The following is a 27,187-nucleotide window of genomic DNA, read 5'->3' on the forward strand; positions in this document are numbered from 1 at the left end:
TCAGCTAGCCGATTAAGTAACCAAACCGTTAGCCACCGCAAAATTCAAGAATTTAAGACCATGGTTGGGTCTTCAAAATAAGCAAAATTAGAAATTATCAAGTCAAAATTCAAGGAGCTGAGTTTGAGATGGAGTAACAACGTGTCTGGAAAAGGAAGCGGACAAACCTATTCACCAACTCTGTTCGCATTCCTGGAATCTTAGTGGACGTTTTTACAATGCGTTTTCGAAACGTGTTCGCGTTTTCGAAACGTGTTTGTGTTTTCGAAACGTGTTCGCGTTTTCGAAACGTGTTTGCGTTTTCGAAACGTGTTTGTGTTTTCGAAACGTGTTTGCGTTTTCGAAACGTGTTTGCGTTTTCTAAACACGTCTAACTCATGAACCCTGTCCACAAGGTTCTGGATACATACCCAAGGCTCATAAATTATGCACATAATTCCGTTAAACGCAAACACGTTTCGAAAACGCAAACACGTTTCGAAAACGCAAACACGTTTCGAAAACACAAACACGTTTCAAAGGAAGCGGACAAACCTATTCACCAACTCTGTTCGCATTCCTGGAATCTTAGTGGACGTTTTTACAATGCGTTTTCGAAACGTGTTCGCGTTTTCGAAACGTGTTTGTGTTTTCGAAACGTGTTCGCGTTTTCGAAACGTGTTTGCGTTTTCGAAACGTGTTTGTGTTTTCGAAACGTGTTTGCGTTTTCGAAACGTGTTTGCGTTTTCGAAACGTGTTTGCGTTTTCGAAACGTGTTTGCGTTTAACGGAATTATGTGCATAATTTATGAGCCTTGGGTATGTATCCAGAACCTTGTGGACAGGGTTCATGAGTTAGACGTGTTTAGAAAACGCAAACACGTTTCGAAAACGCAAACACGTTTCGAAAACACAAACACGTTTCGAAAACGCAAACACGTTTCGAAAACGCGAACACGTTTCGAAAACACAAACACGTTTCGAAAACGCGAACACGTTTCGAAAACGCATTGTAAAAACGTCCACTAAGATTCCAGGAATGCGAACAGAGTTGGTGAATAGGTTTGTCCGCTTCCTTTTCCAGACACGTTGTTACTCCATCTCAAACTCAGCTCCTTGAATTTTGACTTGATAATTTCTAATTTTGCTTATTTTGAAGACCCAACCATGGTCTTAAATTCTTGAATTTTGCGGTGGCTAACGGTTTGGTTAATTAATCGGCTAGCTGATCACCGGTTGGAACATATTTCACATTTATTAGCCCATTTTCTACCTGTTCTCTAGAAAAATGATACTTTACATCTATATGTTTTGATCTTTTGTAGCTACTTGGATTCTTTATCAGAACTTCGATAGCTTTCAATCGGATATTAGAAAGATAACTGATCAAAATATGCGTGTCAAGTGTCATGCTCGCGTTTCCTTTTATTTTTTCGTAAAATAACCGAGGGTGAAGATTCATTAAATTTTACTTCAAATGAGTCTACGGCTACGACCCTGAGACAAAAGCACAGTCCTCAAATGGATTGCACCCTGGATATCATGAATATATATTCCTCGCGGTACAACGATTATAGAAGAAACTGACCAGGGAAACTTTACAACGCTCTATCAGGTAAATACGTCGTGAATAATTGCGGGCAAGCGGTGACTGGATGTTCCATCATGATAATGCTCGCCGGCCACAGTTTTAGCGAAGCACAGCATCCTACATGCCGCATCCTCCTAAAGTCCAGATTTAGCTCCCTGCGACTTTTGTCTGTTTCCTTAGCTTACGTTTCAACTCGATAGAGGAGATCAAAGTAAACACTTAGAGAGCGCTGAAGGGAATATTCAAAGGAGAGTTATTTTGACGAGTCCATTTGAATTTTGACTTGCTAATTTCTAATTTTGCTAATTTTGAAGACCCAGCCCTGGTCTTAATTTCTTGAATTTTATGGTGGATAACGGTTTGGTCAGTAAATCGGCTAGCTGATCACCTGTTGGAACATATTTCACATTTATTAGCACTTTTTCTACCTGTTCTCTAGAAAAGGATACTTTACATCTATGTGTTTTGATCTTCCCTGCGACTTTTGTCTGTTTCCTTAGCTTACATTTCAACTCGATAGAGGAGAGCAAAGAAAACACTTAGAGAGCGATGAAGGATATATTCAAAGGAGACTTATTTTGACGAGTCCACTTGGATTTTTTGACGAGTCTACTTGCATTTTGACTTGCTAATTTCTAATTTTACTAATTTTGAAGATCCAGCCCTGGTCTTAATTTCTTGAATTTTATGGTGGATAATGGTTTGGTCAGTAAATCGGCTAGCTGATCACCTGTTGGAACATATTTCACATTTTTTAGCCCTTTTTCTACCTGTTCTCTAGAAAAATGATACTTTACATGCGTGTGTTTTGATCTTTTGTGACTACTTGGATTCTTTGCAATACTTATGTAACCGGTGTTGTCTTCATAAATTAAAATGGGAGTTATTGCAGTCATATTAATACTACTCAGAAACGATTTCAACCAAAGAGCTTCCCTGACAGCTTCAAAAAGCGCCATATACTCTGATTCAGTGGATGAGGTAGCCACAGAGTTTTGCTTTTGGTATTCCAACAAAAGGTACAGTTTTCAAATAATTGAAATAAGAAGCTTGCCGTGCTCTTTCTATCGTTTTCATCTGTTGCCCAATCAGAATCACAGTGACCACTCAAGATATCAGTAAATATTAGTTTCTTTGTATAGGTCAATTTCAAATTCCTTGAGCCTTATAGGTATCGTAACACCCTTTTCAAGTACTGCCACAAGATCTTAATGTTCTTGCTTGTATATTTGCATAAAATACTTATTGCAGCGCACAAATCAGCTGTCTTGTGCATATCATTATGTACACCATGCTGTGCAAGTAGTCAGGACCTTTTATGAGTCTTTTTGCAACTCACCAAGCTACCAGATAACTTAATTTTCATATGAGGAACCATGAGGTTGCTTCCATCAGGTGACAGTACTATGAGAATTCAAAAAAGTTAATTTTCGACTCCAGCCTACGTGAACAACCGATATTTTCCGGACAGACCTCGTACAGTTCCCAATTCTCATATAAATTTCCTCTCTCTCAAATTTCCATTCAGAAAAGCTGTTTTACATCCATTTGGTGAATTAGCAAATCAAATTGGTTGGTAAAAGCCACCAGAATTCTATTCGAGCGAGAGGAGTCAAAGTTTCATCATAGTCTTTAGCTTATTTTTTTTTGACTGAAGCCACGAGCAACTAACCGCGCTTTATGTTTTTTAGGTTTCCCAAATTCATCCTTCTTAATTGTAAAAATCCATTTACAATCAACAATATTTTTATCCTCAGGCTTTGGTACAAGACTCCAAGTATTGTTGAATGTGAGAAAGTCAAGCTCCTCTTTAATGACTTGCTGCCATTGAATTTTATCAGCTCTATTCTCAACTTCATTAAAAGTTTTGGGTACATCACAGTCAATGGATTGTACATTTAAAATAAACTCATCAAGTTCATTTACATCACTCCTTGACCCAAAAAAAAATCATTCTCACGATTTTGGGGCTTCAAAACATGGTTTTTATCCATCTCTACATGGATCTTCGCATCACCCTTTTTATCTTTACTAGAGTTATGATCCGCTTCTGCGGTATCCTTTATCTCAAGTTCTTTATGAAGTTCTGATTTTGACTCACAATCAAATGCATCAGTTCCCTCTTGAGTTCTCAGTTCTGATTTTGACGGGGACCGTAAAGCAATGTACCTACTGGAGCTTTTTCAATACCGTTCTTCGCAACTGGGGGGGTTCCCGCAATGAAATTCAACATCTTTTAGGTTTGATAAATTTTTTGGAGGCTTCCGGTGGTCTCATTGCATTCATATTTGAAAAGTAGCGGGTGTGTTGCCGTCAGAAATCGTGTAGGACGCATCGTTTTCCAGATATCGAGCAAAATCCATCGATTATTGATATTTTACCTTTATTTCTATCGAAATCATCGACCATTAACATTCTCATGTGAAGTTGTGGTAAGTAATCGAAATCATCGAGTATTGTTACATTCCCATTTAAAATTGACCACTAGATAAGGTGCGAATTTAAGCATTCTGATACGTGTTTCTTAACCAGAGCTTCACGGAGAACACGATTCACGCAACTAAATTACTGAAACCAACTCCTAACGAAGATATTAACGTTTTCATTTCACATATTGGTTACGGGGAATTTGAACTGCTCAAAGCTCTACGACAATCAAATCGAGCACTACAACGCTTTCAGCAAGCTTCTCAATCGAGCAATAAGTATTCATTTCCCATCATGTGTTGTTCAAACTGTAAACAATTTGCTATAGCTGATCCAAAGTGTCAAGATTTTTATATCGTAGAAACTATCGTGATAACGTTTAGCGTGTGATGTGAATCACGCGGAGCATTGCGAGCTTTCATGAGCGGGTAGTTTGAATTAACATCTCAAGAATCATATTTCGGTAATTTTCGGTGTGCGCATCATGGTTTACGTGAAATTTTGGTTAAGAAACTCGTCTAGTGGTCCATTAGGGTAAATATTCGCAATCATCAACTGACTAGATTTTTCCATTTGATGTTACGGTGAAAAATCGAAATAATTGCCCATCGATGTATTCCTATTAAAAAAAAAAAAAAAAAAAACTATGGTAATGAATCAAAATAATTGAATATTGATGTATTCCTATTTAAAACTAGAGTACCTGTATAGCGAGAGTATGGACGGATCGCTTCATGGAGGGTTTTGGACCCAAAAGTGCAACCGCACCCTTCTAACCAACTTCTAACGCCCAAAATTTCACTGCCAGTCTGTAGATTCCAATTCTAACCAACATGGCTCAGAATGTACATAAATGAGCGTTCTTCCGCAGTAAATGAGTAAATTTATGCAATAACTAAGTCAAATACGTGCTTGATAAACGATGGTTCGTAACAATTGTATTAGTAAATTGTTCTGTGTAATTGAAATTCATAGGTTGGTTGTATTTCTGGCCCTGACTTTATTCGCGGAGGCATCGGTGAAGGCCTGATGGATTCTCGGAGTTTCACATTTATCTATACTCTCACTATATAGGTACTATATTTAAAACTATGGTAAAATAATCGAGTGTGAAGTAATTTGGACCTGAATATCGATCTTTTACCCTACCTTAAATGTTAGATCGAACGGTCCATCGTGGGTTACGACACGTCCCTGAAAGCAATACGGTGGATTCCAATAAGATAATTATTGATTGATTGATTTTGGGCTTCCTAACTGTTTTAGAGGCTTCCTAGTGCTCTCATTGAATTTATAATCGAAATGTAGCGGTTTGTTCTCGTCAAAAATCGTCTAGGACGTACCGTTTTCGACATATTAAGCAAATACCATCGATTATTGATATGTTACGTTTCTATCTGTGGTATAGTATCGAAATCATCAACCATGGACATTCTCATATGAAGTTGCGGTAAATAATCGAAGTCATCGAGTATACCGCTTACTCCATACAACTGAATAAGATTCATAAGATTATCCACGAACCAACAGATATTTCACGTTGAATATTGATCATCTCGTGACGCATCCATCGAGGACCGCAGCACGGAAACGGAGTTAAAGCATCACGACCGCTGGGTAAGAACCCACAATGAATTTTAAGTTTTTCTGACACCCTTGATCCATACAAGTGAATTAGAGTCCTCAGATTATTCTGCGACCCATGAACCAACGGATATTTCACGTTGAACATTGATTTCGGGATGTATAGAGTGAGGACCCGCAGGCTTGTGCTGAAGTTTCCTAAACATACCGTTCGCGAGGGGGGCTGCCCGCAATGAAATTTCAAGTTTTTTTCTGAAACCCTTGATCCATACAAGTGAATTAGAGTCCTCAGATTATTCTGCGACCCATGAACCAACGGATATTTCACGTTGAACATTGATTTCGGAACGTATAGAGTGAGGACCCGTAGGCTTGTGCTGAAGTTTCCTAAACAATCCGGTTCGCGAGGGGGGCTGCCCGCAATTTTTAAGTTTTTCTGATACCCTTGATCCGTAGAAACTGAGAGCCAGTCGTCACATCGTTGTGCGATCCATGAACACACAACTATTTCACGATGAATTTTGAACTCTGGACGGAGCGAGGACCGCAGTCTACGAAGGCCACGAAGAAAACCGCGTATACACATAAGATAGGTATGTGTCATAGACGTGTTTATGACATCAGACATACAAACGGTGAATAGTAAAACTCAAGAATCCATTTATTCAAACAAGCATAAAAAACTCGTATATACATATAAGATACGCATGCGACTTAGGTGAAGGTTGGATTTTCGCGAAAACTAAAAGTCGTATCAAAATTCGGTCTGTACAGTTTTCCGATCTTCCATAGTGTAAAAGAATCGGATCGGAGGATGGTGATTTTCCGAAATTTTTTTAATTTCCCGAATCCGACCCTACTCTCCAGTATCCGATACCAGACCCATACTGTAGGATATGGTGTATTGATCCCGAAAATTTTTCAAGTCCGAAAATCCGAATATTTTACACAATCTGAAAACAATGTAAGGAACAGAACCGCGCATACACATAAGATAGGTATATATCATAGATGTGTTTTTACAATCGGACATACAACCTGTCAAGAGTGAACTACCAACCCATTTATTCGAGCAAGCGTAAAAACTCGTATATACATATAAGATACGCATGCGACTTAGGTGAAAGTTGGATTTTCTCAAAAACTAAAAGTTGTCTCAAAATTCGGGTCGTACGGTTTTCCGATCTTCGATAGTGTAAAAGAATCGTGTCGGGTTGGGATGGATCGGAGGAGGAGAATTTTCCGAAAATATTTTCCAGCGTAGGACTTAGATAATGTTTTAATATCCCGAATCAGACCCTCCTCTCCAGTCACCGATACCATACTGGAGGATATGGTCTATTGATCCCAAAAATCCCGAATCCGACCCTACTCTCCAGTCACCGATACCATCCTGGAGGATATGGTCTATTGATCCCAAAAATTTTACAAGTCCGAAAATCCAATTGCCCGAATCAGACCCTACTCTCCAGTATCCGATACCAGGTCCATACTGTAGGATATGGTCTTTCGAAATCGAAAATTTTTACAAGTCCGAAAATACAATTTCCGGAATCAGACCCTACTCTCCAGTATCCGATACCAGGTCCATACTGTAGGATATGGTCTTTCGAAATCGAAAATTTTTACAAGTCCGAAAATCCAATTTCCAGAATCAGACCCTACTCTCCAGTATCCGATACCAGGTCCATACTATAGGATATGGTCTTTCGAAATCGAAGATTTTTACAAGTCCGAAAATACAATTTCCGGAATCAGACCCTACTCTCCAGTATCCGATACCAGGTCCATACTGTAGGATATGGTCTTTCGAAATCGAAAATTTTTACAAGTCCGAAAATCCAATTTCCGGAATCAGACCCTACTCTCCAGTATCCGATACCAGGTCCATACTGTAGGATATGGTCTTTCGAAATCGAAAATTTTACAAGTCCGAAATCTCGGAAACTAAAAGTCGTATCAAAATTCGGTCAGTACAGTTTTCCGATCTTCGATAGTGTAAAAGAATCGCATCGGTCCGCTACGGATCGGAGGAGGGTAATTTTCCGAAAATTGTTTAATTGCCCGAATCAGACCCTAATCTCCAGTCTCCGATACCAGACCCATACTGTAAGATACGGTCTTTCGAAATCGAAAATTTTTACAAGTCCGAAAATCCAATTACCGAATCAGACCCTAATCTCCAGTCTCCAATACCAGGCCCACACTGTAAGATACGGTCTTTCGAAACCGAAAAATTTTACAAGTCCGAAATCTCGAAAACCAAAACTCGTATCGAAATTCGGTCCGTACAGTTTTCCGATCTTCAATAGCGTAAAAGAATCGCATCAATCCGCAACGGATCGGTCGAGGGTGATTTTCCGAAAATTTTCAATTTTACCGAATCAGACCCTAATCTACAGTATCTGATACCGACACATATGGAAAGATACGGTCTTTCGAAACCAAAAAATTTTACAAGTCCGAAAATCCGAATTTTTTTGCACAATCTGGCAACAGTGTACGGAAAAAATCAACTAATTTCTTGCCCCATCTGGCAACACTGTAAAATGCAATGTTGCAAAATTTCACCAATAAATAAATCATTTATTTACGTGCCCCGTTCGGCAACGCTGCTGCGCCATCTTGAAAAATACACCATTGCATAACCCAAAAAATGAAGGGGCATTATTACACTATTGCATAACCCGCATATTGAAGGGGCAACATGCAATACTTTCTTTTTACAGCGTTGCCATATTGAACAATAATCCCTATACAACGCTGTAATTTAATTCGTATTTTTCGGCACAATTTGGCTAAAAACTTTTGTTCTTAAGTCGGCATTTTCACCCTACTGCAAGTAGCACAACAAGCAGAATTCATGCGATCCAACACTGCGAGGTCAACGAAGCACTTTGACGAGACAGTGTATTGTGAATGTAGAAAGCGTAATTTCAACGGGTGGTGGTAGATCACCGAAGCTGTCGTAGTACAATGCGTTACCGCTCTTTGAAATCCGGTATGCTGTCCAATCTGTACCGGGTCCATCGCTTCGGTCCAGATTGATGATACCACACTCGGGGCGTTTGGGTTTCTTGGTCGCCAATTCATCGATCATGAACACACCGCGGAAATGCGGGATTCGTAATTGTTCTGTCGCAGCGATCCTCAACTCAACATCCGTCATCGCTCGGCGCGGTAGCTCACGGATCAGTTTAAATTCTTTCGGTAAGGTCTCATGTAAAGTCCGTAACCTTTACGGTACGGTCGCAAGTACAATCCTTCACCGAGGTGTACATTCTTCTTCAAAGATCCGTCGATGACCGTCTTGATCATTTTCGCTACCGGTGTGATTGTTCGCGCGGCCAGACCGATACTCGTCAGGAGATTCTTGACTCCGGCACCCGTCTTCGGGATAGCCAAGATTCGCTCCGCCGGTTTCTTCTTCTTCTTAGTTTTCGACGCCCCGGCACCCATCTTTGGGAGAGCCAAAATTCGTTCGATCGACCGCTCCACCGGTTTCGTCTTCTTCTTCGACGCTCTCTTCTTCTTCTTAGGTTTCGGTTTTTTCGCTGCCACCGTCATGTTTAGACCCATTCAGAGTTTAACTTTGAGTTTCATAGCGTTCGTTACGGCGTATGCTGCCGCTCTTTCGCCCAACGATGAGTCGGACGCTTTCACACGTTCCCAAGCTCTGTCCGCAAGTATGAAATCGGCTTTGTTCCTCTCGGTGGTGTCTTTGGTCTTACTGTAAGCGATGTCGTGGGACTTGCAAGCTTCGTCGAGCGGATTTATACCCGGATCTCCGCGTTTCAATCGTTCTGCGAGGCGAGTGCCCGGTCCGCAGTACCTGTAGTCGCCCGGTAAGTGTAGTTCGAACGGTAGTGTATTTATCAACGAGTTTAACAGTCCACGTCCTCGATTGGTTTTGCTGCAAGTTGATAATTTTCTCGGTGACATACTCTGACGAAAATGTCCATACTATTTATACGGAGAAGTAAAAAAATAACTGTCCGATAAAATAGGGAACGAATACGATGCGATTCGTCAAGCAAAGAAAGTCACTGCGAGTCCCAAACCTGGACAAACGGAAGAAGCAAAATGAAAACAGACGACAACGACGACGGCACAGTGAGCTGTTACCGGACAGTATCCGTTGCATTGTCGTCGGACCGTCCAACTGCGGTAAAACAAACGTGATGGTTTGCTTGCTACAACATCCGAACGGATTGAAGTTCCGGAACGTGTACTTGTACTCCAAGACACCGTTCCAACCCAAGTACGAAGAACTGCGTCAGATATTCGACGGAATCGACGGTCTCGGATACAACGTCTATTCGGACACGGCCGAGATTGTTCCACCAAACGATGCCGCATCGGACTCGGTCTTCATTTTCGATGATGTCGCTTGTGACAAACAAAATGCGATGCGGGAATATTTCAGTATGGGAAGGCACAGCTCGGTCGATAGTTTCAACTTGTGTCAAACTTATTCTCGCATACCGAAACAATTGATTCGCGATAACGCTAACCTGCTCGTAGTTTTCAAAAAGGACAATACAAACTTGCGACACATCTACGACGATCACGTCAACACAGATTTCACGTTCGAAGATTTCAGACATATCTGCTCGGTGTGCTGGCACGACAAGTACGGGTTTTTAGTCATCGATAAACATAGTAATAAGAACGAGGGAAGGTACGGGAAAGGTTTCAATACTTTTATTGAACAGGATGGATAACTTATCGTTGTCGACGATCGCTCAGAAATACGGTAGTATCGATAAAATCCGTCAAGATATCAAACGGAAGTTAAATACCATTCGCACCGGAGAGGCGGACGCTCAGGTGACGTTGAAGAAAATTTTCAAACCGTTGACAGATCCGCTCGCAGCGTTGCAGAAAACTGTATCGTCGTCGTCAACACCCGCACTTGTTGCTGCTCCTCAGGAAAAGAAAACCAAGATCGAACCTTCAAAATCAGAAACGAAAGATAAAACAATGTTTGTTGATAGTTTATTTGCTTCGTTCGGATCACCGAAAAATATGAACAATGATGATGATGATGATGATAACGACTCAAACGAGGAGAAGGATGATGATGATGATGATGATGATGATGAATCGTTCCAAGACGCAACGGATAAAGAACAAACAACGGGTCGCTTGGAAGACGACGACGTTGATTCTCGAGACACGATCACTGCCCCGAACGTACAGTTCTACTTGGACTATCTGGAAAAACATCCGAAACAATCCGATCCCACGTATGGTGTGCGGAAAGCGATCAACGGAAACTTTCTCATCGGAAACCGAACCATAAGTTTCGATTCGGACGGACGACTAATCTTGGACGGTAGCGATGAGGTGTTCGAACCGACACCCGGGTTCTTGGAGCTCCTTTTTAAGAAACATCCGCGTAATTACACAGCAAATGATCGCGCTAAATTCCAACGCTCACCAATGCGCATCGTTGGGATAATCATCCACACGGTAGACCCAAGTCGAACCGCAGTCGTAAATACCGCGATCTCATCAAACCTTTGTTCGCTACATCGACTCCGAGATCAACGAGGAAGTCACCACGTAAACAATTGAAGAAAGGCTCCGGTATCAAAATTCATCGTGCGAAACGGGAACTCGTCTATTGGGACGATCCGAACGAATTGGTCCAACGTCTCGTTTTACTTGTAGCTTCGAAACAAGCTGGTCACACCGATCACGATCGTGAAATTTTGAGTATCATCGAAGAGCTTCGCGAAGCGGATTACATTCACTAAATACAGGTTCCGCACAAAAATGAGTCACACCGACCGGTTTGGAAGATCGAAAGGGACTTACGTTCGCAACACGAAACAAGGTCTCAAAGGAGACGGTTTCTTACTGGATCCCGACAGGAATTATCTTGTATCCAACAAACGGATCCGACAACTGCAAGATCCCGAAGAGGAGACCGACGCCGTGAACAAACAATGGACAGACTCGAGGTGGACGGAAGCTATGAATTCGACACAGCTTTATTTGGAGAAAATGGAAGAATACAAAAGTATCGCGCAACGACTCGAGACGAAATTATCACGACTGGAAAATAGGATCAGTCAACTAGAGGTTGTGAATCGAATGAAAGGAAAATAGTGTTGAGATGAGTCACACGGACGGTTTTGGCCGATCGAAATTCCGCCGCGGTCCAAAAGGTGACGGATTCTCACTGGATTCCGACGGAAATTATATCCTATCGAACAAACGGATTCGTCAAGTGCGAGATCCCGAAAGCGCTGAGGATGCGGTGAACAAACAATGGTCCGAACGGAAGTGGAAGGAAGCCATGAAATTAGCTCAACACTGTCTGGAGCGTATCCACCAACTTCAGCAATCTTACAATCGTCTGGTTAAAATAGTAGCATCGAAACAGCATTTGAATCGAGAGAGCGGACGACGTCGACGGTAAATATCATGTCGGTAGAAAAACGTGGGATCGTCGAGGAGCTACATAAACCTGCACGACGAAACTATCCGCGTCGTAAAGTACGGATTCTCGGATTGTTCGATTTATGGCAAGCCGATCTCGTCGAGATGCAACCGTACGCCTCGGTCAACAAAGGATACAGATATCTCCTCACCATCATCGACGCGTACTCGAAAAAGGCGTGGGCCGAACCGCTCAAATCGAAAACGGCCACGGATGTCACTTTTGCTCTGCAACGCGTTCTCAAAGCAGCCGGAAAGTCACCGAAACACTTACAAGTCGACATGGGCTCGGAATTCTACAACTCCAAATGTCAGGCATTGATGAAGCGTCACAAGATCAATATGTACAGCTTGTACTCGACAACCAAAGCCTCTATTGTGGAGCGATTCAACCGAACGCTCAAAACGAAGATGTGGAAAGAGTTCAGCGCGCAAGGATCGTACAAGTGGGTAGATCTATTACCGAAACTCATCCGTGAATATAACGGGAGCGTTCCTCGCACAATCGGGATGAAACCAATCGATGTCACCGAAAAGGATGTACCGATGATCCTGCAAAAGCTTCGTGGGCCGCCGCTGAGTAAAATTGAAAAGAGACGTCTGGCCCGACGAAAACTGAATGTCGGTGATCACGTCCGGATCTCGAGACTCAAAGCCATGTTCGAGAAAGGATACACACCGAATTGGAGCACGGAAATTTTCAAGATTGTCAGCGTCAATCCCACCGTTCCGATCACGTACGATCTGAAAGACGCACACGATTCGATCATCAAAGGAAAATTTTACCGCGAAGAACTCCAACCCACCAACTATAAGGATACGTTCCTGGTGGAAAAAATTCTGCGTCGCAAGAAAAACCAGGTCTTTGTCAAATGGTTGGGTCTGGACGCGAGTCACGATAGTTGGATCGATAGTAAGGATTTCGTATAAATAATAATAATATGCAACGTGTTTGCGTTTTCGAAACGTGTTTGCGTTTTCGAAACGTGTTTGCGTTTTCTAAACGCGAACTGTTTAAAACTGTAACTGTAACTGTAAATATCCAATAAAAATTTTTGATTCGTCAAACTGTTCGTCAAACTGTCATCCCAAAAACAGAAGGTTCCCGATACGCATCTCCAAGCGCACACTAGTACAAAATTTGAAATTACCGAATCAGACCCTAATCTCCAGTATCAGATACCAGGCCCATACTGTAAGATACGGTCTTCCGAAGCCGAAAATTTTACAAGTCCGAAATCTCGAAAACCAAAACTCGTATCGAAATTCGCTCAGTACAGTTTTCCGATCTTCGATAATGGAAAAGAATCGCATCGGTCCGCGCCGGATCGGACGAGGGTGATTTTCCGAAAAATTTTCAATTTTACCGAATCAGACCCTAATCTACAGTATCTGTTACCGACCCATATGGAAAGATACGGTCTCTTGAAACCGAAAAATTTTACCGAATTTTTTTGCACAATCTGGCAACAGTGTACGGAAAAATCAACTAATTTCTCGCCCCATCTGGCAACACTGTAAAATGCGATGTTGCAAAATTTCACCAATAAATAAATCATTTATTTACATGCACCACGCGGCAACGCTGCTGCACCATCTTGAAAAATACACCATTGCATAACCCGAAAAATGAAGGGGCATTATTACACCATTGCATAACCCGCATATTGAAGGGGCAACATGCAATACTTTCTTTTTACAGCGTTGCCATATTCAACAATAATCCCTATACAACGCTTTAATTTAATTCATATTTTTCTGCACAATCATGCAACGCTGTTGGATAATTTACTGGCCTCAAGTCGCTATTTTCATACTACTCCCATTTATTCGAACAAGCATAAAAACTCGTATATAAACGTAAGATATGCATGCGACTTAGGTAAGAGTGGGATTTTCTCGAAAACGAAAAGTCGTATCAAAATTCAGTCTGTACAGTTTTCCAATCTTCCATAGTGTAAAAGAATCGCATCGGACCGGGGCGGATTGGAGGAGGGAAATTTTCCGAAAATATTTTCCAGCGCGGGACTTAGACAATTTTTAATTTCCCATATTAGACCCTACTCTCCAGATTCCGATACCAGGCCCATCCTGTAAGATGTGGTTTATCGTGGATGCCGCCAAAATTTTACAAGTCCGAAATCTCGAAAACGAAAAGTCGTATCAAAATTCGGTCCGTACAGTTTTCCGATCTTCGATAGTGTAAAAGAATTGCATCCGTCCGCGGCGGATCGGAGGAGGGTAATTTTACAAGTCCGAAATCTCGAAAACGAAAAGTCGTATCTTAATTCGGTCCGTACAGTTTTCCGATCTTCGATAGTGTAAAAGAATCGCATCCGTCCGCGGCGGATCGGAGGAGGGTATTTTTCCGAAAAATTTTTAATTTCCCGAATCAGACCCTACTCTCCAGTCTCCGATACCAGACCCATACTGGAGGAGACGGTCTTTCAAAGCCAAAAATTTTTACAAGTCCGAAAATCCGAATTTTTTGCACAATCTGACAACATTGTATCGAAAAATTAACTAATTTCTTGAACCATCTGGCAACACTGTAAAATTCGATGTTGCAAAATTTCACCCATAATTAATTCATTTATTTAAGTGCACCGTCCGGCAACGCTGTTGCATAACCGCAATCTTGAAGAATACACCATTGCATAAACCGTAGATTGAAGGGGCTAAATTACACCATTGCATAACGTGGCATATTGCAGGGGCAACATATAATCCTCTCTTTTTTACAGCTTTGCCATATTGAATAATACTCGCCGTACAACACTATAATTCAATTCGTATTTTTCTGTACCATCGTGCAACGCTGTTGGATAATTTACTGCGCTAAAGTCATCATTTTCATACTACTGGGGTCAAATTCCCATTTTGAAACTACTAACGAGCAGACTGGAAATGCATTTTCATACTAATTCCAGAAAAAGTGAATTTAGTATGGATGCCTCAAATTCTCTTTCACACTCCTTTGTTCCTTTGGCATATGTCCCTAATCCTTTAGCGATCTAGTTGTCGTTTTGATATCTTTGTGTTTTATCGTTGTTAATCATTTAATTTTTGCATTTCTTCACAGAGTGACACCTCGAAAAGCGTGCATGAGTTACTTTATGATGCCATGCAGACAAATAAGGGTTGCCAAAAAAAGATTGAGGAATTGCAGGTTGAAAATAATAAGAAAATCCTCGAGAAGGCTGCCGTGGAGAGAAATATGACAATGGAGATCCTCGCACTTGAAAAAGAGAAGGCGGCCTTGGAGAGAAATATGACAATGGAGAAGGCGGCCGTGGAGAGAAATATGACAATGGAAATCCTCGCACATGAAAAAGAGAAGGCGGCTCTGGAGAAAAATATGACAATCATAAAAACGCAGTTGGACGCGATAAAAACAGAAATGGTAAGTACTGCAATAGAATATTTACGAACTAAGAAAGAAGTATGACAATGGGACTTAGAGCAGTTTTTACAAGATTTTTCATTTCGATAAAATCGATCTTTGCTTTATCCATTACAAATCTTCGAGCTATCGATTTGGACCCAAGCATCGATCTCCGAGAAGAATCAAACCCAAATGTTGTGGTGTCGAGTGCCCTAACTTAGGTGCGGTGGTGGTCGAGGAACCAAATAACGGACTTTGACCCATCGAAATGCACCTAACTATCGATCCTCGCACTCACCTAAGTGGAACGATTTACAACGTTGTCGGGTACCTAACCTGAGTTTGGTGGTATCGAGTAACCTGACTCCCTGCCTGATGCTGCAAAGAATTAAGAATAAATATATAAATAAATAAATTCAAAAACTGGTATGAAATTTCGAACCTAAGTTCGAAGGGTAGCGCGTGAATGCCTTGCGGACTTGGTGTATTTTAAAAGGTCTGTTAGGAAAGTATATTGCCCCGTCAGTAGTTAAATTGGCGGTTCAGAATCAAGCATTTAAAGTACATCTTCAACATTGTGTAGTGGACTGCAAAATACTAATGACATCTTGCAGCGGTGTTATAGGTACCGATACGGAGATGGGTAATTAATCGATAGTCTTACAAAATTGATCGATCGATCGATGTCAATCTATAACCATGACCATTAATCGATGAGACTTTAATAATCGAAGGATCGATGAATTGGTTGGCGATCAATCGATTATCCTGTGTTAATTACCCTGAGCGATTTTTCGTTAATTACACCCTGCTCGCTGCATGCCTATCAGCCAGCATAGGGTAGATAATGCTACCGTGTTATGAAAGAGAACAGTAAGTGTATTTTGTATGAACCATGGTTGGCACATGATTTTATGTGTTCCGAGGTTCATCCTAGAATGCGCTTACTCCCATTGTCCGTGACACAATAGAATGATTCATAAAACTTCTATATAGGTAATTTTTAAAATAATTGTTCAATTTAATCTTTTGTGGGTTCATTATCTCTAGAAGTTTGATTCCAGAGTAACCACGGTAAACAAAAAAAATAAATGATGGAAGCAGTTCAGCTGCTTAAATTTTGAAATAAGAAAAAAGGAAAATATTGATGAATGGTTGGTAAATATATTAGTAACCAATTCATTTAAACTTATTTTTTTTATGGTGTATATGGAGATTTGAAAGATTTTCGAAGTGATGGAGAGTGATAAAACAGTTAGAACCGGATGAATTTTAAGGAATAAAAGATCAATTTTATTCGTTTTCTTTTGAAAAGAGTAAAGTTAAAGTAAAATTAATCCGGTGCACAAGTTAAATTCTCTTCCTCACTTGAAAATTTAATATTGATCAGGGAAAATAATGATACGGTTGGGTTTGTAAAGAATAAGAATGTGGTTTGATGTTTACGATGACAATCTTTTTGGAGGCTTCTTTTAATAAAATGTTCTTGTCAGAAGCTTCTGAGCCCGTTTTCTCAAAAATCCTGGCCGATCCTCAATGGAGAGGGCCTTACATTCTACAACTTAAACATAATATAGATATTAATAAACAAATAAAATTTTAAAAAATGTTTAAATAATGAGTATAAAAAGTGTGATCTATTGATTTCTTACGTTTAATTTTTATGAAAAAAGAAACCAGATTTATCTTTGAGAATTACATTTACTATTAATTTGCGACAAGCTTGTTTTAACTCGTTAAATACAATTAAAAAATCTGATGGAGAGAACACCCCATCTTCAAATGTTGTCGGTTTTAAAGTCTTCAACATGTAAACTACAGTTTCTTCATCAAAATATTGACATTCGGATATCAGATTCTTGCAAATGTTTTCAAACACTCACACCAAATGTTGTTCGTTGTTCGTGCATTTGTCCACCGTAGCAAGGATGGCCGGAAACAGCGATAGTAGGTACAGCCAGCTGGCTTCTTGGAAGACGATTTGCCGGGCGTAGTAGCCAGGCTCTGGAACGGACTCCGTGAGGACCACGGATTTGGATTTGTAGAGCAGCTTGAACTCCAGGGTTCTCCTCTCAGACAGGACGATATCCGGACGAGTATCTTCTGAACCACGGAGATATTGACCAACCTCCCCAGAATTCAGTACAAGTTGCTGGAACTCACCAACAGTGAAGTCGATCCCATTTTCCACCGAGCTGTGTTTGAGGAATTTGATGACTGTAGGAAATTGTTCGTCCACTCGGTGACCAACGACTATTTGCTTGGCGCCATCAGGTGACAGATAGAAGCTGGTATTAACCACTGTCCTTAGGATGAGAGAGCCAGGGCAGCTGAGTTTCTTGTCAGTGGACTGCATGATGAGGCGAGTTCTGAGCAGGTTTACAGATTGATGTTTTAGATGTTTCTTTCCTCCAATTTATATCGGACTTGGTGATGTATGAAGGTCGCTTTCTCAAAATAGTAATGGCCTTCTTACGCCAATCTTGCGACAACAACAGGCCTGGATCTTACGATGACTTGCATTCTTGCCACATGACACCCTCTTGAAGCAAGTTTGAAATTTGGCCTTCAAGATTTCATCATTTCGTAGAGTATTATTGGAAAATAATCTCTGAAAATCAATTAATGAGCGGCCATGGGCTCTAAAATATAAATATAGCAAACAATACTGGCCGCATACGTTTGAATGCAACCTTTGCATTTCTCTTGTATTATGAATAAGTTTACTACTGGTGGTATGTAAAAATTTCTTATGGTGCTTTACAAATGGTGGCAATCCATAACTGTCGAAATATTCACAGTTCCTGAATCTATCGATATAAATGGCTACCCAATGAGTACCAGGTTTTGAATCAGGGTCTGTATTTACCACATGCAGTAGAGATAGCGTTTGGCAATCTACAGGGTGTCTCACGAAAAACGAGCCACCTTGAATATCTGCCGAACGCGTCGGAATTTCGAAAAACGGTAAAAGACGTGTTCGTTTATATCGAGGGGGACACCTTTTGGCGTGTTCGACATTTTCCCAAACCGCGGGAGGGGCGCGGGGCGGGGGGTGCCCCACCCGTAAGTCGAACTTTTCAAATGGCACCCCTACTTTTTTATTTCACAAATCAATTCTACGCAAAAAAACAAGCCACCCTGTCCAAACCGAATGTAAATCGGACCATTTTTCAGTGATTGACAGAGTTTGAAACATTTTTTTCATGCTCTTTTCAAAAATTTCCCACGCCCAATGGAATTGCTGTATCAAACCAAACTCTCCGCCAAAAAAATTCTTAAACATTGCACTTTCGATAAAAAAATAAAAAAAAATCTGCTGCACTCGAAATCTGGAGCACGCGGAGCCCTTCTTTGCGACATTAAAATTCGTTATACCGAACATTTCCGAGGGGCGCTCATCGGGAGGGAGTAATAAGTTTAAGACAAGAATTATTAATCTTTTTTCTGAAGCATAAGAAACCGTGTCCATGAAGAAGCAGTTAAGTAGAAAAACAACGCACCGCGGAAAAATAGCGTCCTCAGAAGTATCAAGGTCCGGCTCAAGTCATTGACCCCCCCCCCCCCCCCCCCCCAAAAAAAAAGCTAATCCATTTGTTTTTCTACTTAACTGCTTCTTCATGGACACGGTTTCTTATGCTTCAGAAAAAAGATTAATAATTCTTGTCTTAAACTTATTACTCCCTCCCGATGAGCGCCCCTCGGAAATGTTCGGTATAACGAATTTTAATGTCGCAAAGAAGGGCTCCGCGTGCTCCAGATTTCGAGTGCAGCAGATTTTTTTTTACTTTTTTATCGAAAGTGCAATGTTTAAGAATTTTTTTGGCGGAGAGTTTGGTTTGATACAGCAATTCCATTGGGCGTGGGAAATTTTTGAAAAGAGCATGAAAAAAATGTTTCAAACTCTGTCAATCACTGAAAAATGGTCCGATTTACATTCGGTTTGGACAGGGTGGCTTGTTTTTTTGCATAAAATTGATTTCTGAAATAAAAAAATAGGGGTGCCATTTGAAAAGTTCGACTTACGGGTGGGGCACCCCCCGCCCCGCGCCCCACCCGCGGTTTGGGAAAATGTCGAACACGCCAAAAGGTGTCCCCCTCGATATAAACGAACACGTCTTTTACCGTTTTTCGAAATTCCGACGCGTTCGGCAGATATTCAAGGTGGCTCGTTTTTCGTGAGACACCCTGTATTAGCAGCACAAACCAAAGTATTAATAGGTAACGATTGGAGAGCTGTTGAAACCTCGAGAGAGTTCATTTTCTTGTACAAAATTTAGGCACTATAGTCGGTAATAACGTTGCGACTTTTATCTATTTCTATGACATTATCAAATTCTGCATAGGTTATGACTGTTGTTGCTTCTGCTAGGGCATCACTGAACCTTAGTTCTATCCTCAAACTACCGTGGCGCACCAAACTCCAATGAGTCTTAATATGAGCCTCTAAATCAGGGGTGAAGTCTAAAGCGATCAGGCTGTATCCTGCCTTAAATTCCTCTCTGTTTATCTCGTTGCCAGAGTCTGAATAATGTATCCCAGTGCCAGAGAAAAGAGAGTGAAAAGTTCGGACATATTCGTGAGCGTCAAAATTTGGTGTTAAAACGACACCTGGAATTTGTTGGCCGTCGGTATGGAAGGAAGCATAATTAAGATTGAACGTTTGGAAATTAAAAGGATTCTTTTCAATACCCCCGTTAAAAGCTGTGTTTAGCACCATACCCATAATAATACGAGTGGGAAGTTGGCCGCTGACTACATTATCCAGGGATGCACTTCGAACACCAGCAGGGATGGTGTTGGTTTTAACGTCAGCCCTGGTTATCGGGTATTTGGCATTCGTTTTTTCAAGTCCCTGAGCGTGACTTAAAAGGACACTAGGAGAGACTCTGACCCTTCGAGCAAATAAATTTGCCTCGATAACTTTAACCTTGTATCCATCCTGACCCAGCAAACAAAAATCATCTCTGGACCTTACAAACCTTAATTTCAAATCAACATTATTTAATAACATTTTATCCTGAGAGAAAATATCGCAATGAATACGGCCCATCATTTCTACAGTTTTGCTACGCTGACAGAACCCCCGCCTTTTTGTTAACCCTGAATTCCCTTCCACCTCCATATTTCCTGCTTGATCCTTATACCATAAAATACTCGTTAAGTGAGAATTTTTTGCACCAGGCCCGTAGCTTAATAAGTTTTCAAGATAGGCCCTGTAAGGATACGCGTAACTTGCTGATGATACTATTTTTTGATTTAAGTACACATCAACTGTAATGGCTCGGGGATCCATACAACAAAAAGAACAGCACGAATCACAATCCGATCGGGCCTCGGAGGCCATCTGGATCGAGCCTCCGAGGCTCGACCGGAGAGGACGGTAAAAGGAAATAAGAAAAGATGAAGTCACGGGTTTAAGGGTTTCGAAGTGGCCCGCCGGCCACCCCCGCGCACTCCGTCACATCCGAGAAAGAAAGGAAAAGCTAAACAATCACCCCAAAAGGGGTGAAAACTGGGAAGAACTTACATGTTCTCTAGATCGGGAAACGGTCTTCGGCTAACTAACTGTACGGCCAATCAGGCGTCGTCCACTCCCCCTCCACCAGAGGCGCTGCTCTGGTGAGCGGAGAGTGGACGGAACCCGACTGGCGGCAGATTTGATTTAATACGCTGTCTGGCCTATTACAACAACCCCACGGCTGCTCATGTTTCCAAGGAACTTGGAGGCAGGAACAGTTGTGTCCCCAACGGAAAAGGACAGACAGACTGGAACGCTAGGAAACGAGAGGGAAAATTACTTTGTTGCTGGACAAAACAAGACAAGAAAAAAAAATTTGGCAACTTTGGAAAGTTGTGACGAGCGAGTGACGGGACGTGACCAGCGAAAACCTATAATCTTTTCGGTTTTTTGGCCTGTATTCAAGTAAAAAAGAAACAAGTACATGAACAAATTTAAAATCTGGCCTTTGGCAGATAAGGCAAAGAGAGGTAACAGTAATAAAGACTGGTATCAAAAATACTAATACTAAATGACAAAATATACTAAGTATTCAATGACATAGAAAAAATACAATTTTAATGGGACGGAGTGTGCGTTGGCGCAATGGGTCACATAAAGAAAATTTCAAAGAAGGGTAGTTTACACACTGTTGTAGTTAATAGGTACAGCCATGCACTCAAGTTTCCCAGGGAAAAGGCCCGAATTGGGTTTGCGAGTGGGGACTGAGTTATTTGACACTTGTGTTGGCCAGGCACAAGGCTGCACAAGCCTCGCTGCTGTCCCTACAGCATATATGAGGAAAACAGGTGCTTAACTCCGAAATTGAAAAAAAATAAAACAAAAAGATACAGACGGGAAGCTGGTCTGTTTTACCAAAATGTTTACTAACTTACTCTGACAGTGACAACTGAACGTTGCACTGTTTTTTCGGTCATAAAAAATAAAAAACAAAGCAGATTACAAGGAGTGTTCGATGCACAGTGTTCCACATTCCCAAATGCGGATACACTGTGGATTCCTGCGATATCAATGAATTGATGGTGATCACCCTGTAAAGATTACATAAAGGACGAGGAATCAACACCTTCTTGGGAAAATCGAGTGCACAGCTGTGTAATCGCGGGATTTTTTAGGTTTGGCAAAGAGTGAAATTTTGAAGACAAATTAAAGGGAAATATTTGAAGAGTCCTGAGAAACTAGCTAAAACTAAATCTAGGTACTAAGGCAATAGGAAAAACACTTAAACACATAGAAAATAGTCACGTTGGGTAGGGGTAACAAATTGCTAACAAATTTAACCAACCCCCTCCCCAACGGAAAAGTAAAAAAAAAAAAGGACTGGTTGTCAGTTTTTTAAAGTATGCGTTTACACCATACTATAGGATGGACGCCGATTGAGATTTATTCGCAGAGAAGGCGGAGGTGGTCAAGATTGTATACACCTTTACAGGTGTTTGTTACCGGGTCAGTTAACTCAAAAGCCTTGTTTCCGACCAACCGCGAGATTACAAAGGGGCCTTCATAGAGTCTAAAGAATTTCTTGACTTCACCGTACAAGGCATTTGACAGATGGTGCGATTTTACCAGAACTTTACTACCAACTTTGAAAGGATGATCGGTTTCAGGTTTGCCCTTGGCGCGTTGTCTCCTCTCCGCGCTCTTAGTTAAATTTTCTTGAACCATGAGAAATTTTTCGGTTTGGGTCAAGGTGCTTTCACATGGAGGAAATCGGACAAATTGTTCTAGGATATTTCGAGGGGACAAATTTTTCATCACCTCAATCGGCGTGAAACCTGTGCTTCCGCTCACACTAGAGTTGAAACAAGACTCAAAGAAGCTCAGATATTTGATCCAATTTCTGTGACTTTCATGGCAGTAAATACGGATAAATGCCCCTAAGGTTCGCATATATCGCTCGACTGGGTTAGATTGTGGATGGTAAACACTGGTGTGGCCAGGTTGAATGTTGAGTTCTTTGAGTCTTGCATCCCAATAGTGCGAGCGAAAGCACGGGCCATGGTCACTTATAACTTTCTCTGGTGTGCCTTCTACTTCAACAAATTTTGTTATAAACTGGCGCGTGGCAACAACAGCAGTTGCGTTGCGTAGTGGGATCAGTCTGACATATTTGGAGAATATGTCAAGGCATACCATAACATGGGTAAAATTTCCAAAGGATTTTGGGAGCGGGCCGTACAAATCAACAGACACCAGCTCCAAGTTTCCCGATGCAAGGACGGGAATCACTGGTACAGAGTGTCTGCCAATTTGCATGGTCCCGCTTTGTTGGCAGTCGAGACAGACTCTGACAAAATTTCTGATTTTTTGTTTCATTTTTGGAAAAATGACACGTTCCTTGAGACAATTGTGTACCTTGCCTGATCCAAGATGGCCAAGAAAGCAAGACCATGCAAATTGGCAGACACTCTGCACCAACGATTCCCGTCCTTGCATCAAGAAACCTGGAGCCGGTGTCTGCCGATTTGTACGGCCTCAAAAGAATCAATGACAGTAATTCGGCGTACAGTTACCTGGAGTTGGTTTGCTTGTTTTCGAGTGATCTGAGTATCCCGAATCAGTCGAGAGAGTTCATATGACAGGACGTGTTTTCCTGTCTCGTTTAGGTGCAGTCCACGTTTTGTAAAATGCTGCTTATGGATATAGTCAGATGATTTTAAAAACTTAATATTAGAATGTTTTGTAAGTTCCTTTCTGAGATGGAGATTTATAGGTGAGCAAATATCCCGGTTATTCTTAAAATCTCTACGTTGGAATATTTCACAAATAATAATTGGATTTTCTAGAGCAGTAAGAGGGGTTACATCAAACTCATTTTTTATTTCTGCTATTGTTTTACTTTCTGATAAATTATTGGAGCCAGCCATGACAATTAATATATCATCTTCATTGAATTGAAGATTTTTTGATGTTATATTGTGAATGACTGTATTGAATGGATCTCCAGGATTGACAAAAATTTGGAGGTCGATTGAGCTTGGCAACAATGCTCGGAGATGGTTGTACAATTCTCTACCATGACTATCAGCAATGATAACAACTTTCTTGTTCAGGATATAGCAGTTATGAACTGCAGGACCTACAATCTCACAAGGCGAAGACTCCATTCGTTTTTTATTAAAATTATCAAAAGGTACTTTCACGGTGCCGTCAAGCAGCTCAAGAGAGTCAGCCTGCATATCCAATTTTGCACCAAATTTTTGAAAAAAATCAATGCCTAGGATGAAGTTCGAATTAATATTAGGTATGATTAGAGCCGGAAAGCGAAATACTTTGCCACCGATACTGATGTCAAGGAGAGTTTGTTTTGTTACTTTTGTGGATTTAATACCTGTAACACCTTTAATGCACAAATTAGTAACAGGAAGTACTGGAAGGTCAGCATCAGTTGCTTCTGATACTAGGTCGAAAAATACCTTACTCATTAATGTAATTTCACTTCCTGTATCTGCAAGGGCAAGACATTGATACCCGTTTATTAAGCATTGAATGAAAGGAGAAGTAGCTTTCTTAGGTTTATCAAAGGTGGGTTCCTCATAGAGGAGGAAGTGATCCTCGTCCTTGAGAACAGTATGCGACAGCAGGGTACGGCTGGATAAAAGTTCGTTTGCTTCTAGCAACGACATAAATTCATCAGCAGCAGTTTTAAAATCGTATGGGCACAAAAGACTGTTGTGGTGAAAATGTTGTTTCTCAGTGCATAGTGATGTAGGCAATGTAAATATAAAATTGGAGAAACAAAGTGTGGAAAATAAATATTGATTGACTTGATTTATGATATTGTTAGGCACATTCAGGGTTCCATCATGAGTAAATTGGCACAAAAATAAAGGTTTGAGTTCAGCGAATTTAAGTAGGTAAGACGAGAACAAAGAATTAAATATTCTAGCAAGAGCCTTGTCAGAGAGGCTTGGAGCATCAACGTACTTATTTTGAGACAAAGGAAGACCCAGTTCTTTAAAAATCCAGTAGGCAGAAGGCCAAATAATAATGAAATGGAATTCTTGGGGTTCAGGCATGGTCTCAATCCTTCTCATCAGAGCCCCCAAACCAGATGCAGTGACAGAAGGCAGCTGTGACACTTTTGGTAATTTTGAAACTAATTCTGGTGGGAGTTGTGAAATTTGAAATGGGGCACAGAATAAGGCAAAGGTAGATTTTTGAGAATTTACGGTGGAGAAAGTCAAATGATAAATATAGAAATATTGGCAGGATCCAATGTTTTCCGGGTCGGCAAAGCAAACATTAGAATTTGTGGGAGCTGAGTTGTCTGCCAAACTGCCATCACAGCTCACATCTAGTTTAAAGGCTCTGACCGGAAGGACTGAGAACCATTATCAACATTAAACTCTGTAGTTTTAACATTTTTATGAGCAAAGGTACTACTATTTCCGGTGGGCTGTTGAAATTTCGGCGATTGATGGCTTGCGGAGCCGCTTGGTTTCTGCCGCGAGCCGAGCTGATCAAAGCCGCGTAAAATTCTCAACACGTCATCAATGGTGCTAGCTTTAGCCAGCATTATTGCTGAACAAACATCATAAGGAAGCTGGTTTACAATAGGTGCTATAACATAAGGCTCAGGTGCTGGAACATCGAGGTACTGCATGTTTCTCACTCGAGAAAGGAAGTAATTAGATAAATTGCCATAGGTCGGGGCAGGTTGATTTGATGAGACAAACGTGTCAAATACAGAACTCTGAATTTCAAGTCCCCAAAAAAATTGGAGGAACTCGGATTTAAAATCCTCAAAGGATGTAAATTTATTTCGGTTTTGGTTGACCTTAAACCACTCTCGCGCACTGCCCCTGAACAGTCTCCCCACTTCGAATAATTTGGTTTGGTCAGATTTGCGTGAAGAACTGTAGTAGGCATCAAGCTCACTCACAAATTCTTTTGGATGGATACCCTCAAGCGTTCCATTAAAATTTGGCAGGTCTTTAAATTTAATGGAATCGCTATGACATGGTGCTACAGTTGTACAATTTTCTTGGTGCGGAGACTGCTCAAGCGCAGCGCCCGAGAACGGCTTAGGTGGGTTTGTTGGTTCTGACATTTTGCTATCAAGCTGTTCTTGAACCAATAAGGGAACTTCGCTCTTAATTTCTTCAAAAGCCTGGGTAACAGTGGTCTGGAGCTGAGCCATCTGTTCAGTTATTTGCAGCATCATTCTTTGCTGGTCTGCAATCTGAGTTTGCAGATAATTATCCGCGGGACGCACGACAATACCAGAATTAAGATCATCACGATTACGCAGATGCTGGTTAGTAGAGGGAGGGTCGGTATGGAAGCGATTAGAGACTGGGTGGGTTGCCGTTATTACTTCTATCACAGGAGACGGTGACATTTGGTGAGGCGGTCTTCTAACAAAAACATTTGGTGATAGCGGTCTTGGGGGTGCCTCAGGTACAGAACGAAATGAATTAGTGGAGTGATCAGAATGAAGTGAAACTCTACTGTCAGAAAGGTTTTGATTCAAATTACCCCTCATGCCTCTACCTCTAGGTCTACGAGATCCTCTACCCCTCGCTCTACCAGAGCCTCCTCTACTAACAGCATTTTCAACCGAAGGGTGGAAATTTCCACCGTAGCGAGTACGTCTAGGACTAGAGTTTTGCGACATCATGTAACAAAATACAAATAAAAAGAGTTCTAAATGAAAGGGAGTAGATTTCTCACAATTACTACTTTTCCGGGTACGAAGAAACAGGAACAGGTTCTGAAAAGAAGCAGAAGCGACGAATTAGAGATGTGTAGATAAGGTGAGAAGTTGCTAGAATCAGACATAGGTCCGTAATCCAGGTAGTTTGAGTAGTCAGGGAACCACAAGAGAGAGAGTGAGTGCCAAGTCCTTTATCAGCTGTCCACCCACGTTGGGATCGAGGAGGTCTCCGTGGTGACCCGCTTCCTCACCTCGTCCAAATAATGTAGAACAGGAAACATCATTGTGATGGCAGGAACATGGTAACCTTTAGACGTTAACCGTTAGCACTAGGTTGGCATTAGAAAATTATCAGGAATTTATGAAGAGGAAAAAAAAAATTTTCCTTTGAGCAATAATTTAGAAGGTTAAAAAAATTGTCCGCAGAATAACAGGATAAAAAAATTGTCCGCATAATTTCAGGATAGAAAATTTGTATCATCACTGATAATAATAACACTTGTTGGGTTACCGTCTCTGTTTACTGATTACCGTGGTTTGTAGGTTAGGTTCGTTGGTGGCAAGCTGGTGCTGATGGATGGTGGCCGTGGTG

General features: G+C 41.2%; 2 protein-coding genes across 2 annotated transcripts in view; one reads left to right on the forward strand and one right to left on the reverse strand.

Moving 5' to 3' along the window:
- Positions 1-18,290, forward strand: part of LOC109041727 (uncharacterized) — a 120,351-nt gene extending 102,061 nt beyond the window's left edge. Inside the window, exons 3-4 of the mRNA XM_072296139.1 lie at positions 15,113-15,433; positions 17,339-18,290. Coding sequence (XP_072152240.1) covers positions 15,113-15,433; positions 17,339-17,437 — 420 coding nt within the window. The 3' untranslated portion in view covers positions 17,438-18,290. The remainder of the gene's footprint in view (positions 1-15,112; positions 15,434-17,338) is intronic.
- Positions 18,291-19,691: 1,401 nt separating this feature from the next.
- LOC140223925 (uncharacterized protein F54H12.2-like) lies at positions 19,692-20,540 on the reverse strand. Its single transcript, XM_072296447.1, has one exon. It carries the CDS (start codon positions 20,538-20,540, stop codon positions 19,692-19,694), a length of 849 nt encoding a protein of 282 aa, XP_072152548.1.
- Positions 20,541-27,187: the final 6,647 nt, after the last annotated feature.

Source organism: Bemisia tabaci, chromosome 2 (genome assembly GCF_918797505.1).
Source record: "Bemisia tabaci chromosome 2, PGI_BMITA_v3".
NCBI classification, from domain to species: Eukaryota; Metazoa; Arthropoda; class Insecta; order Hemiptera; family Aleyrodidae; genus Bemisia; species Bemisia tabaci.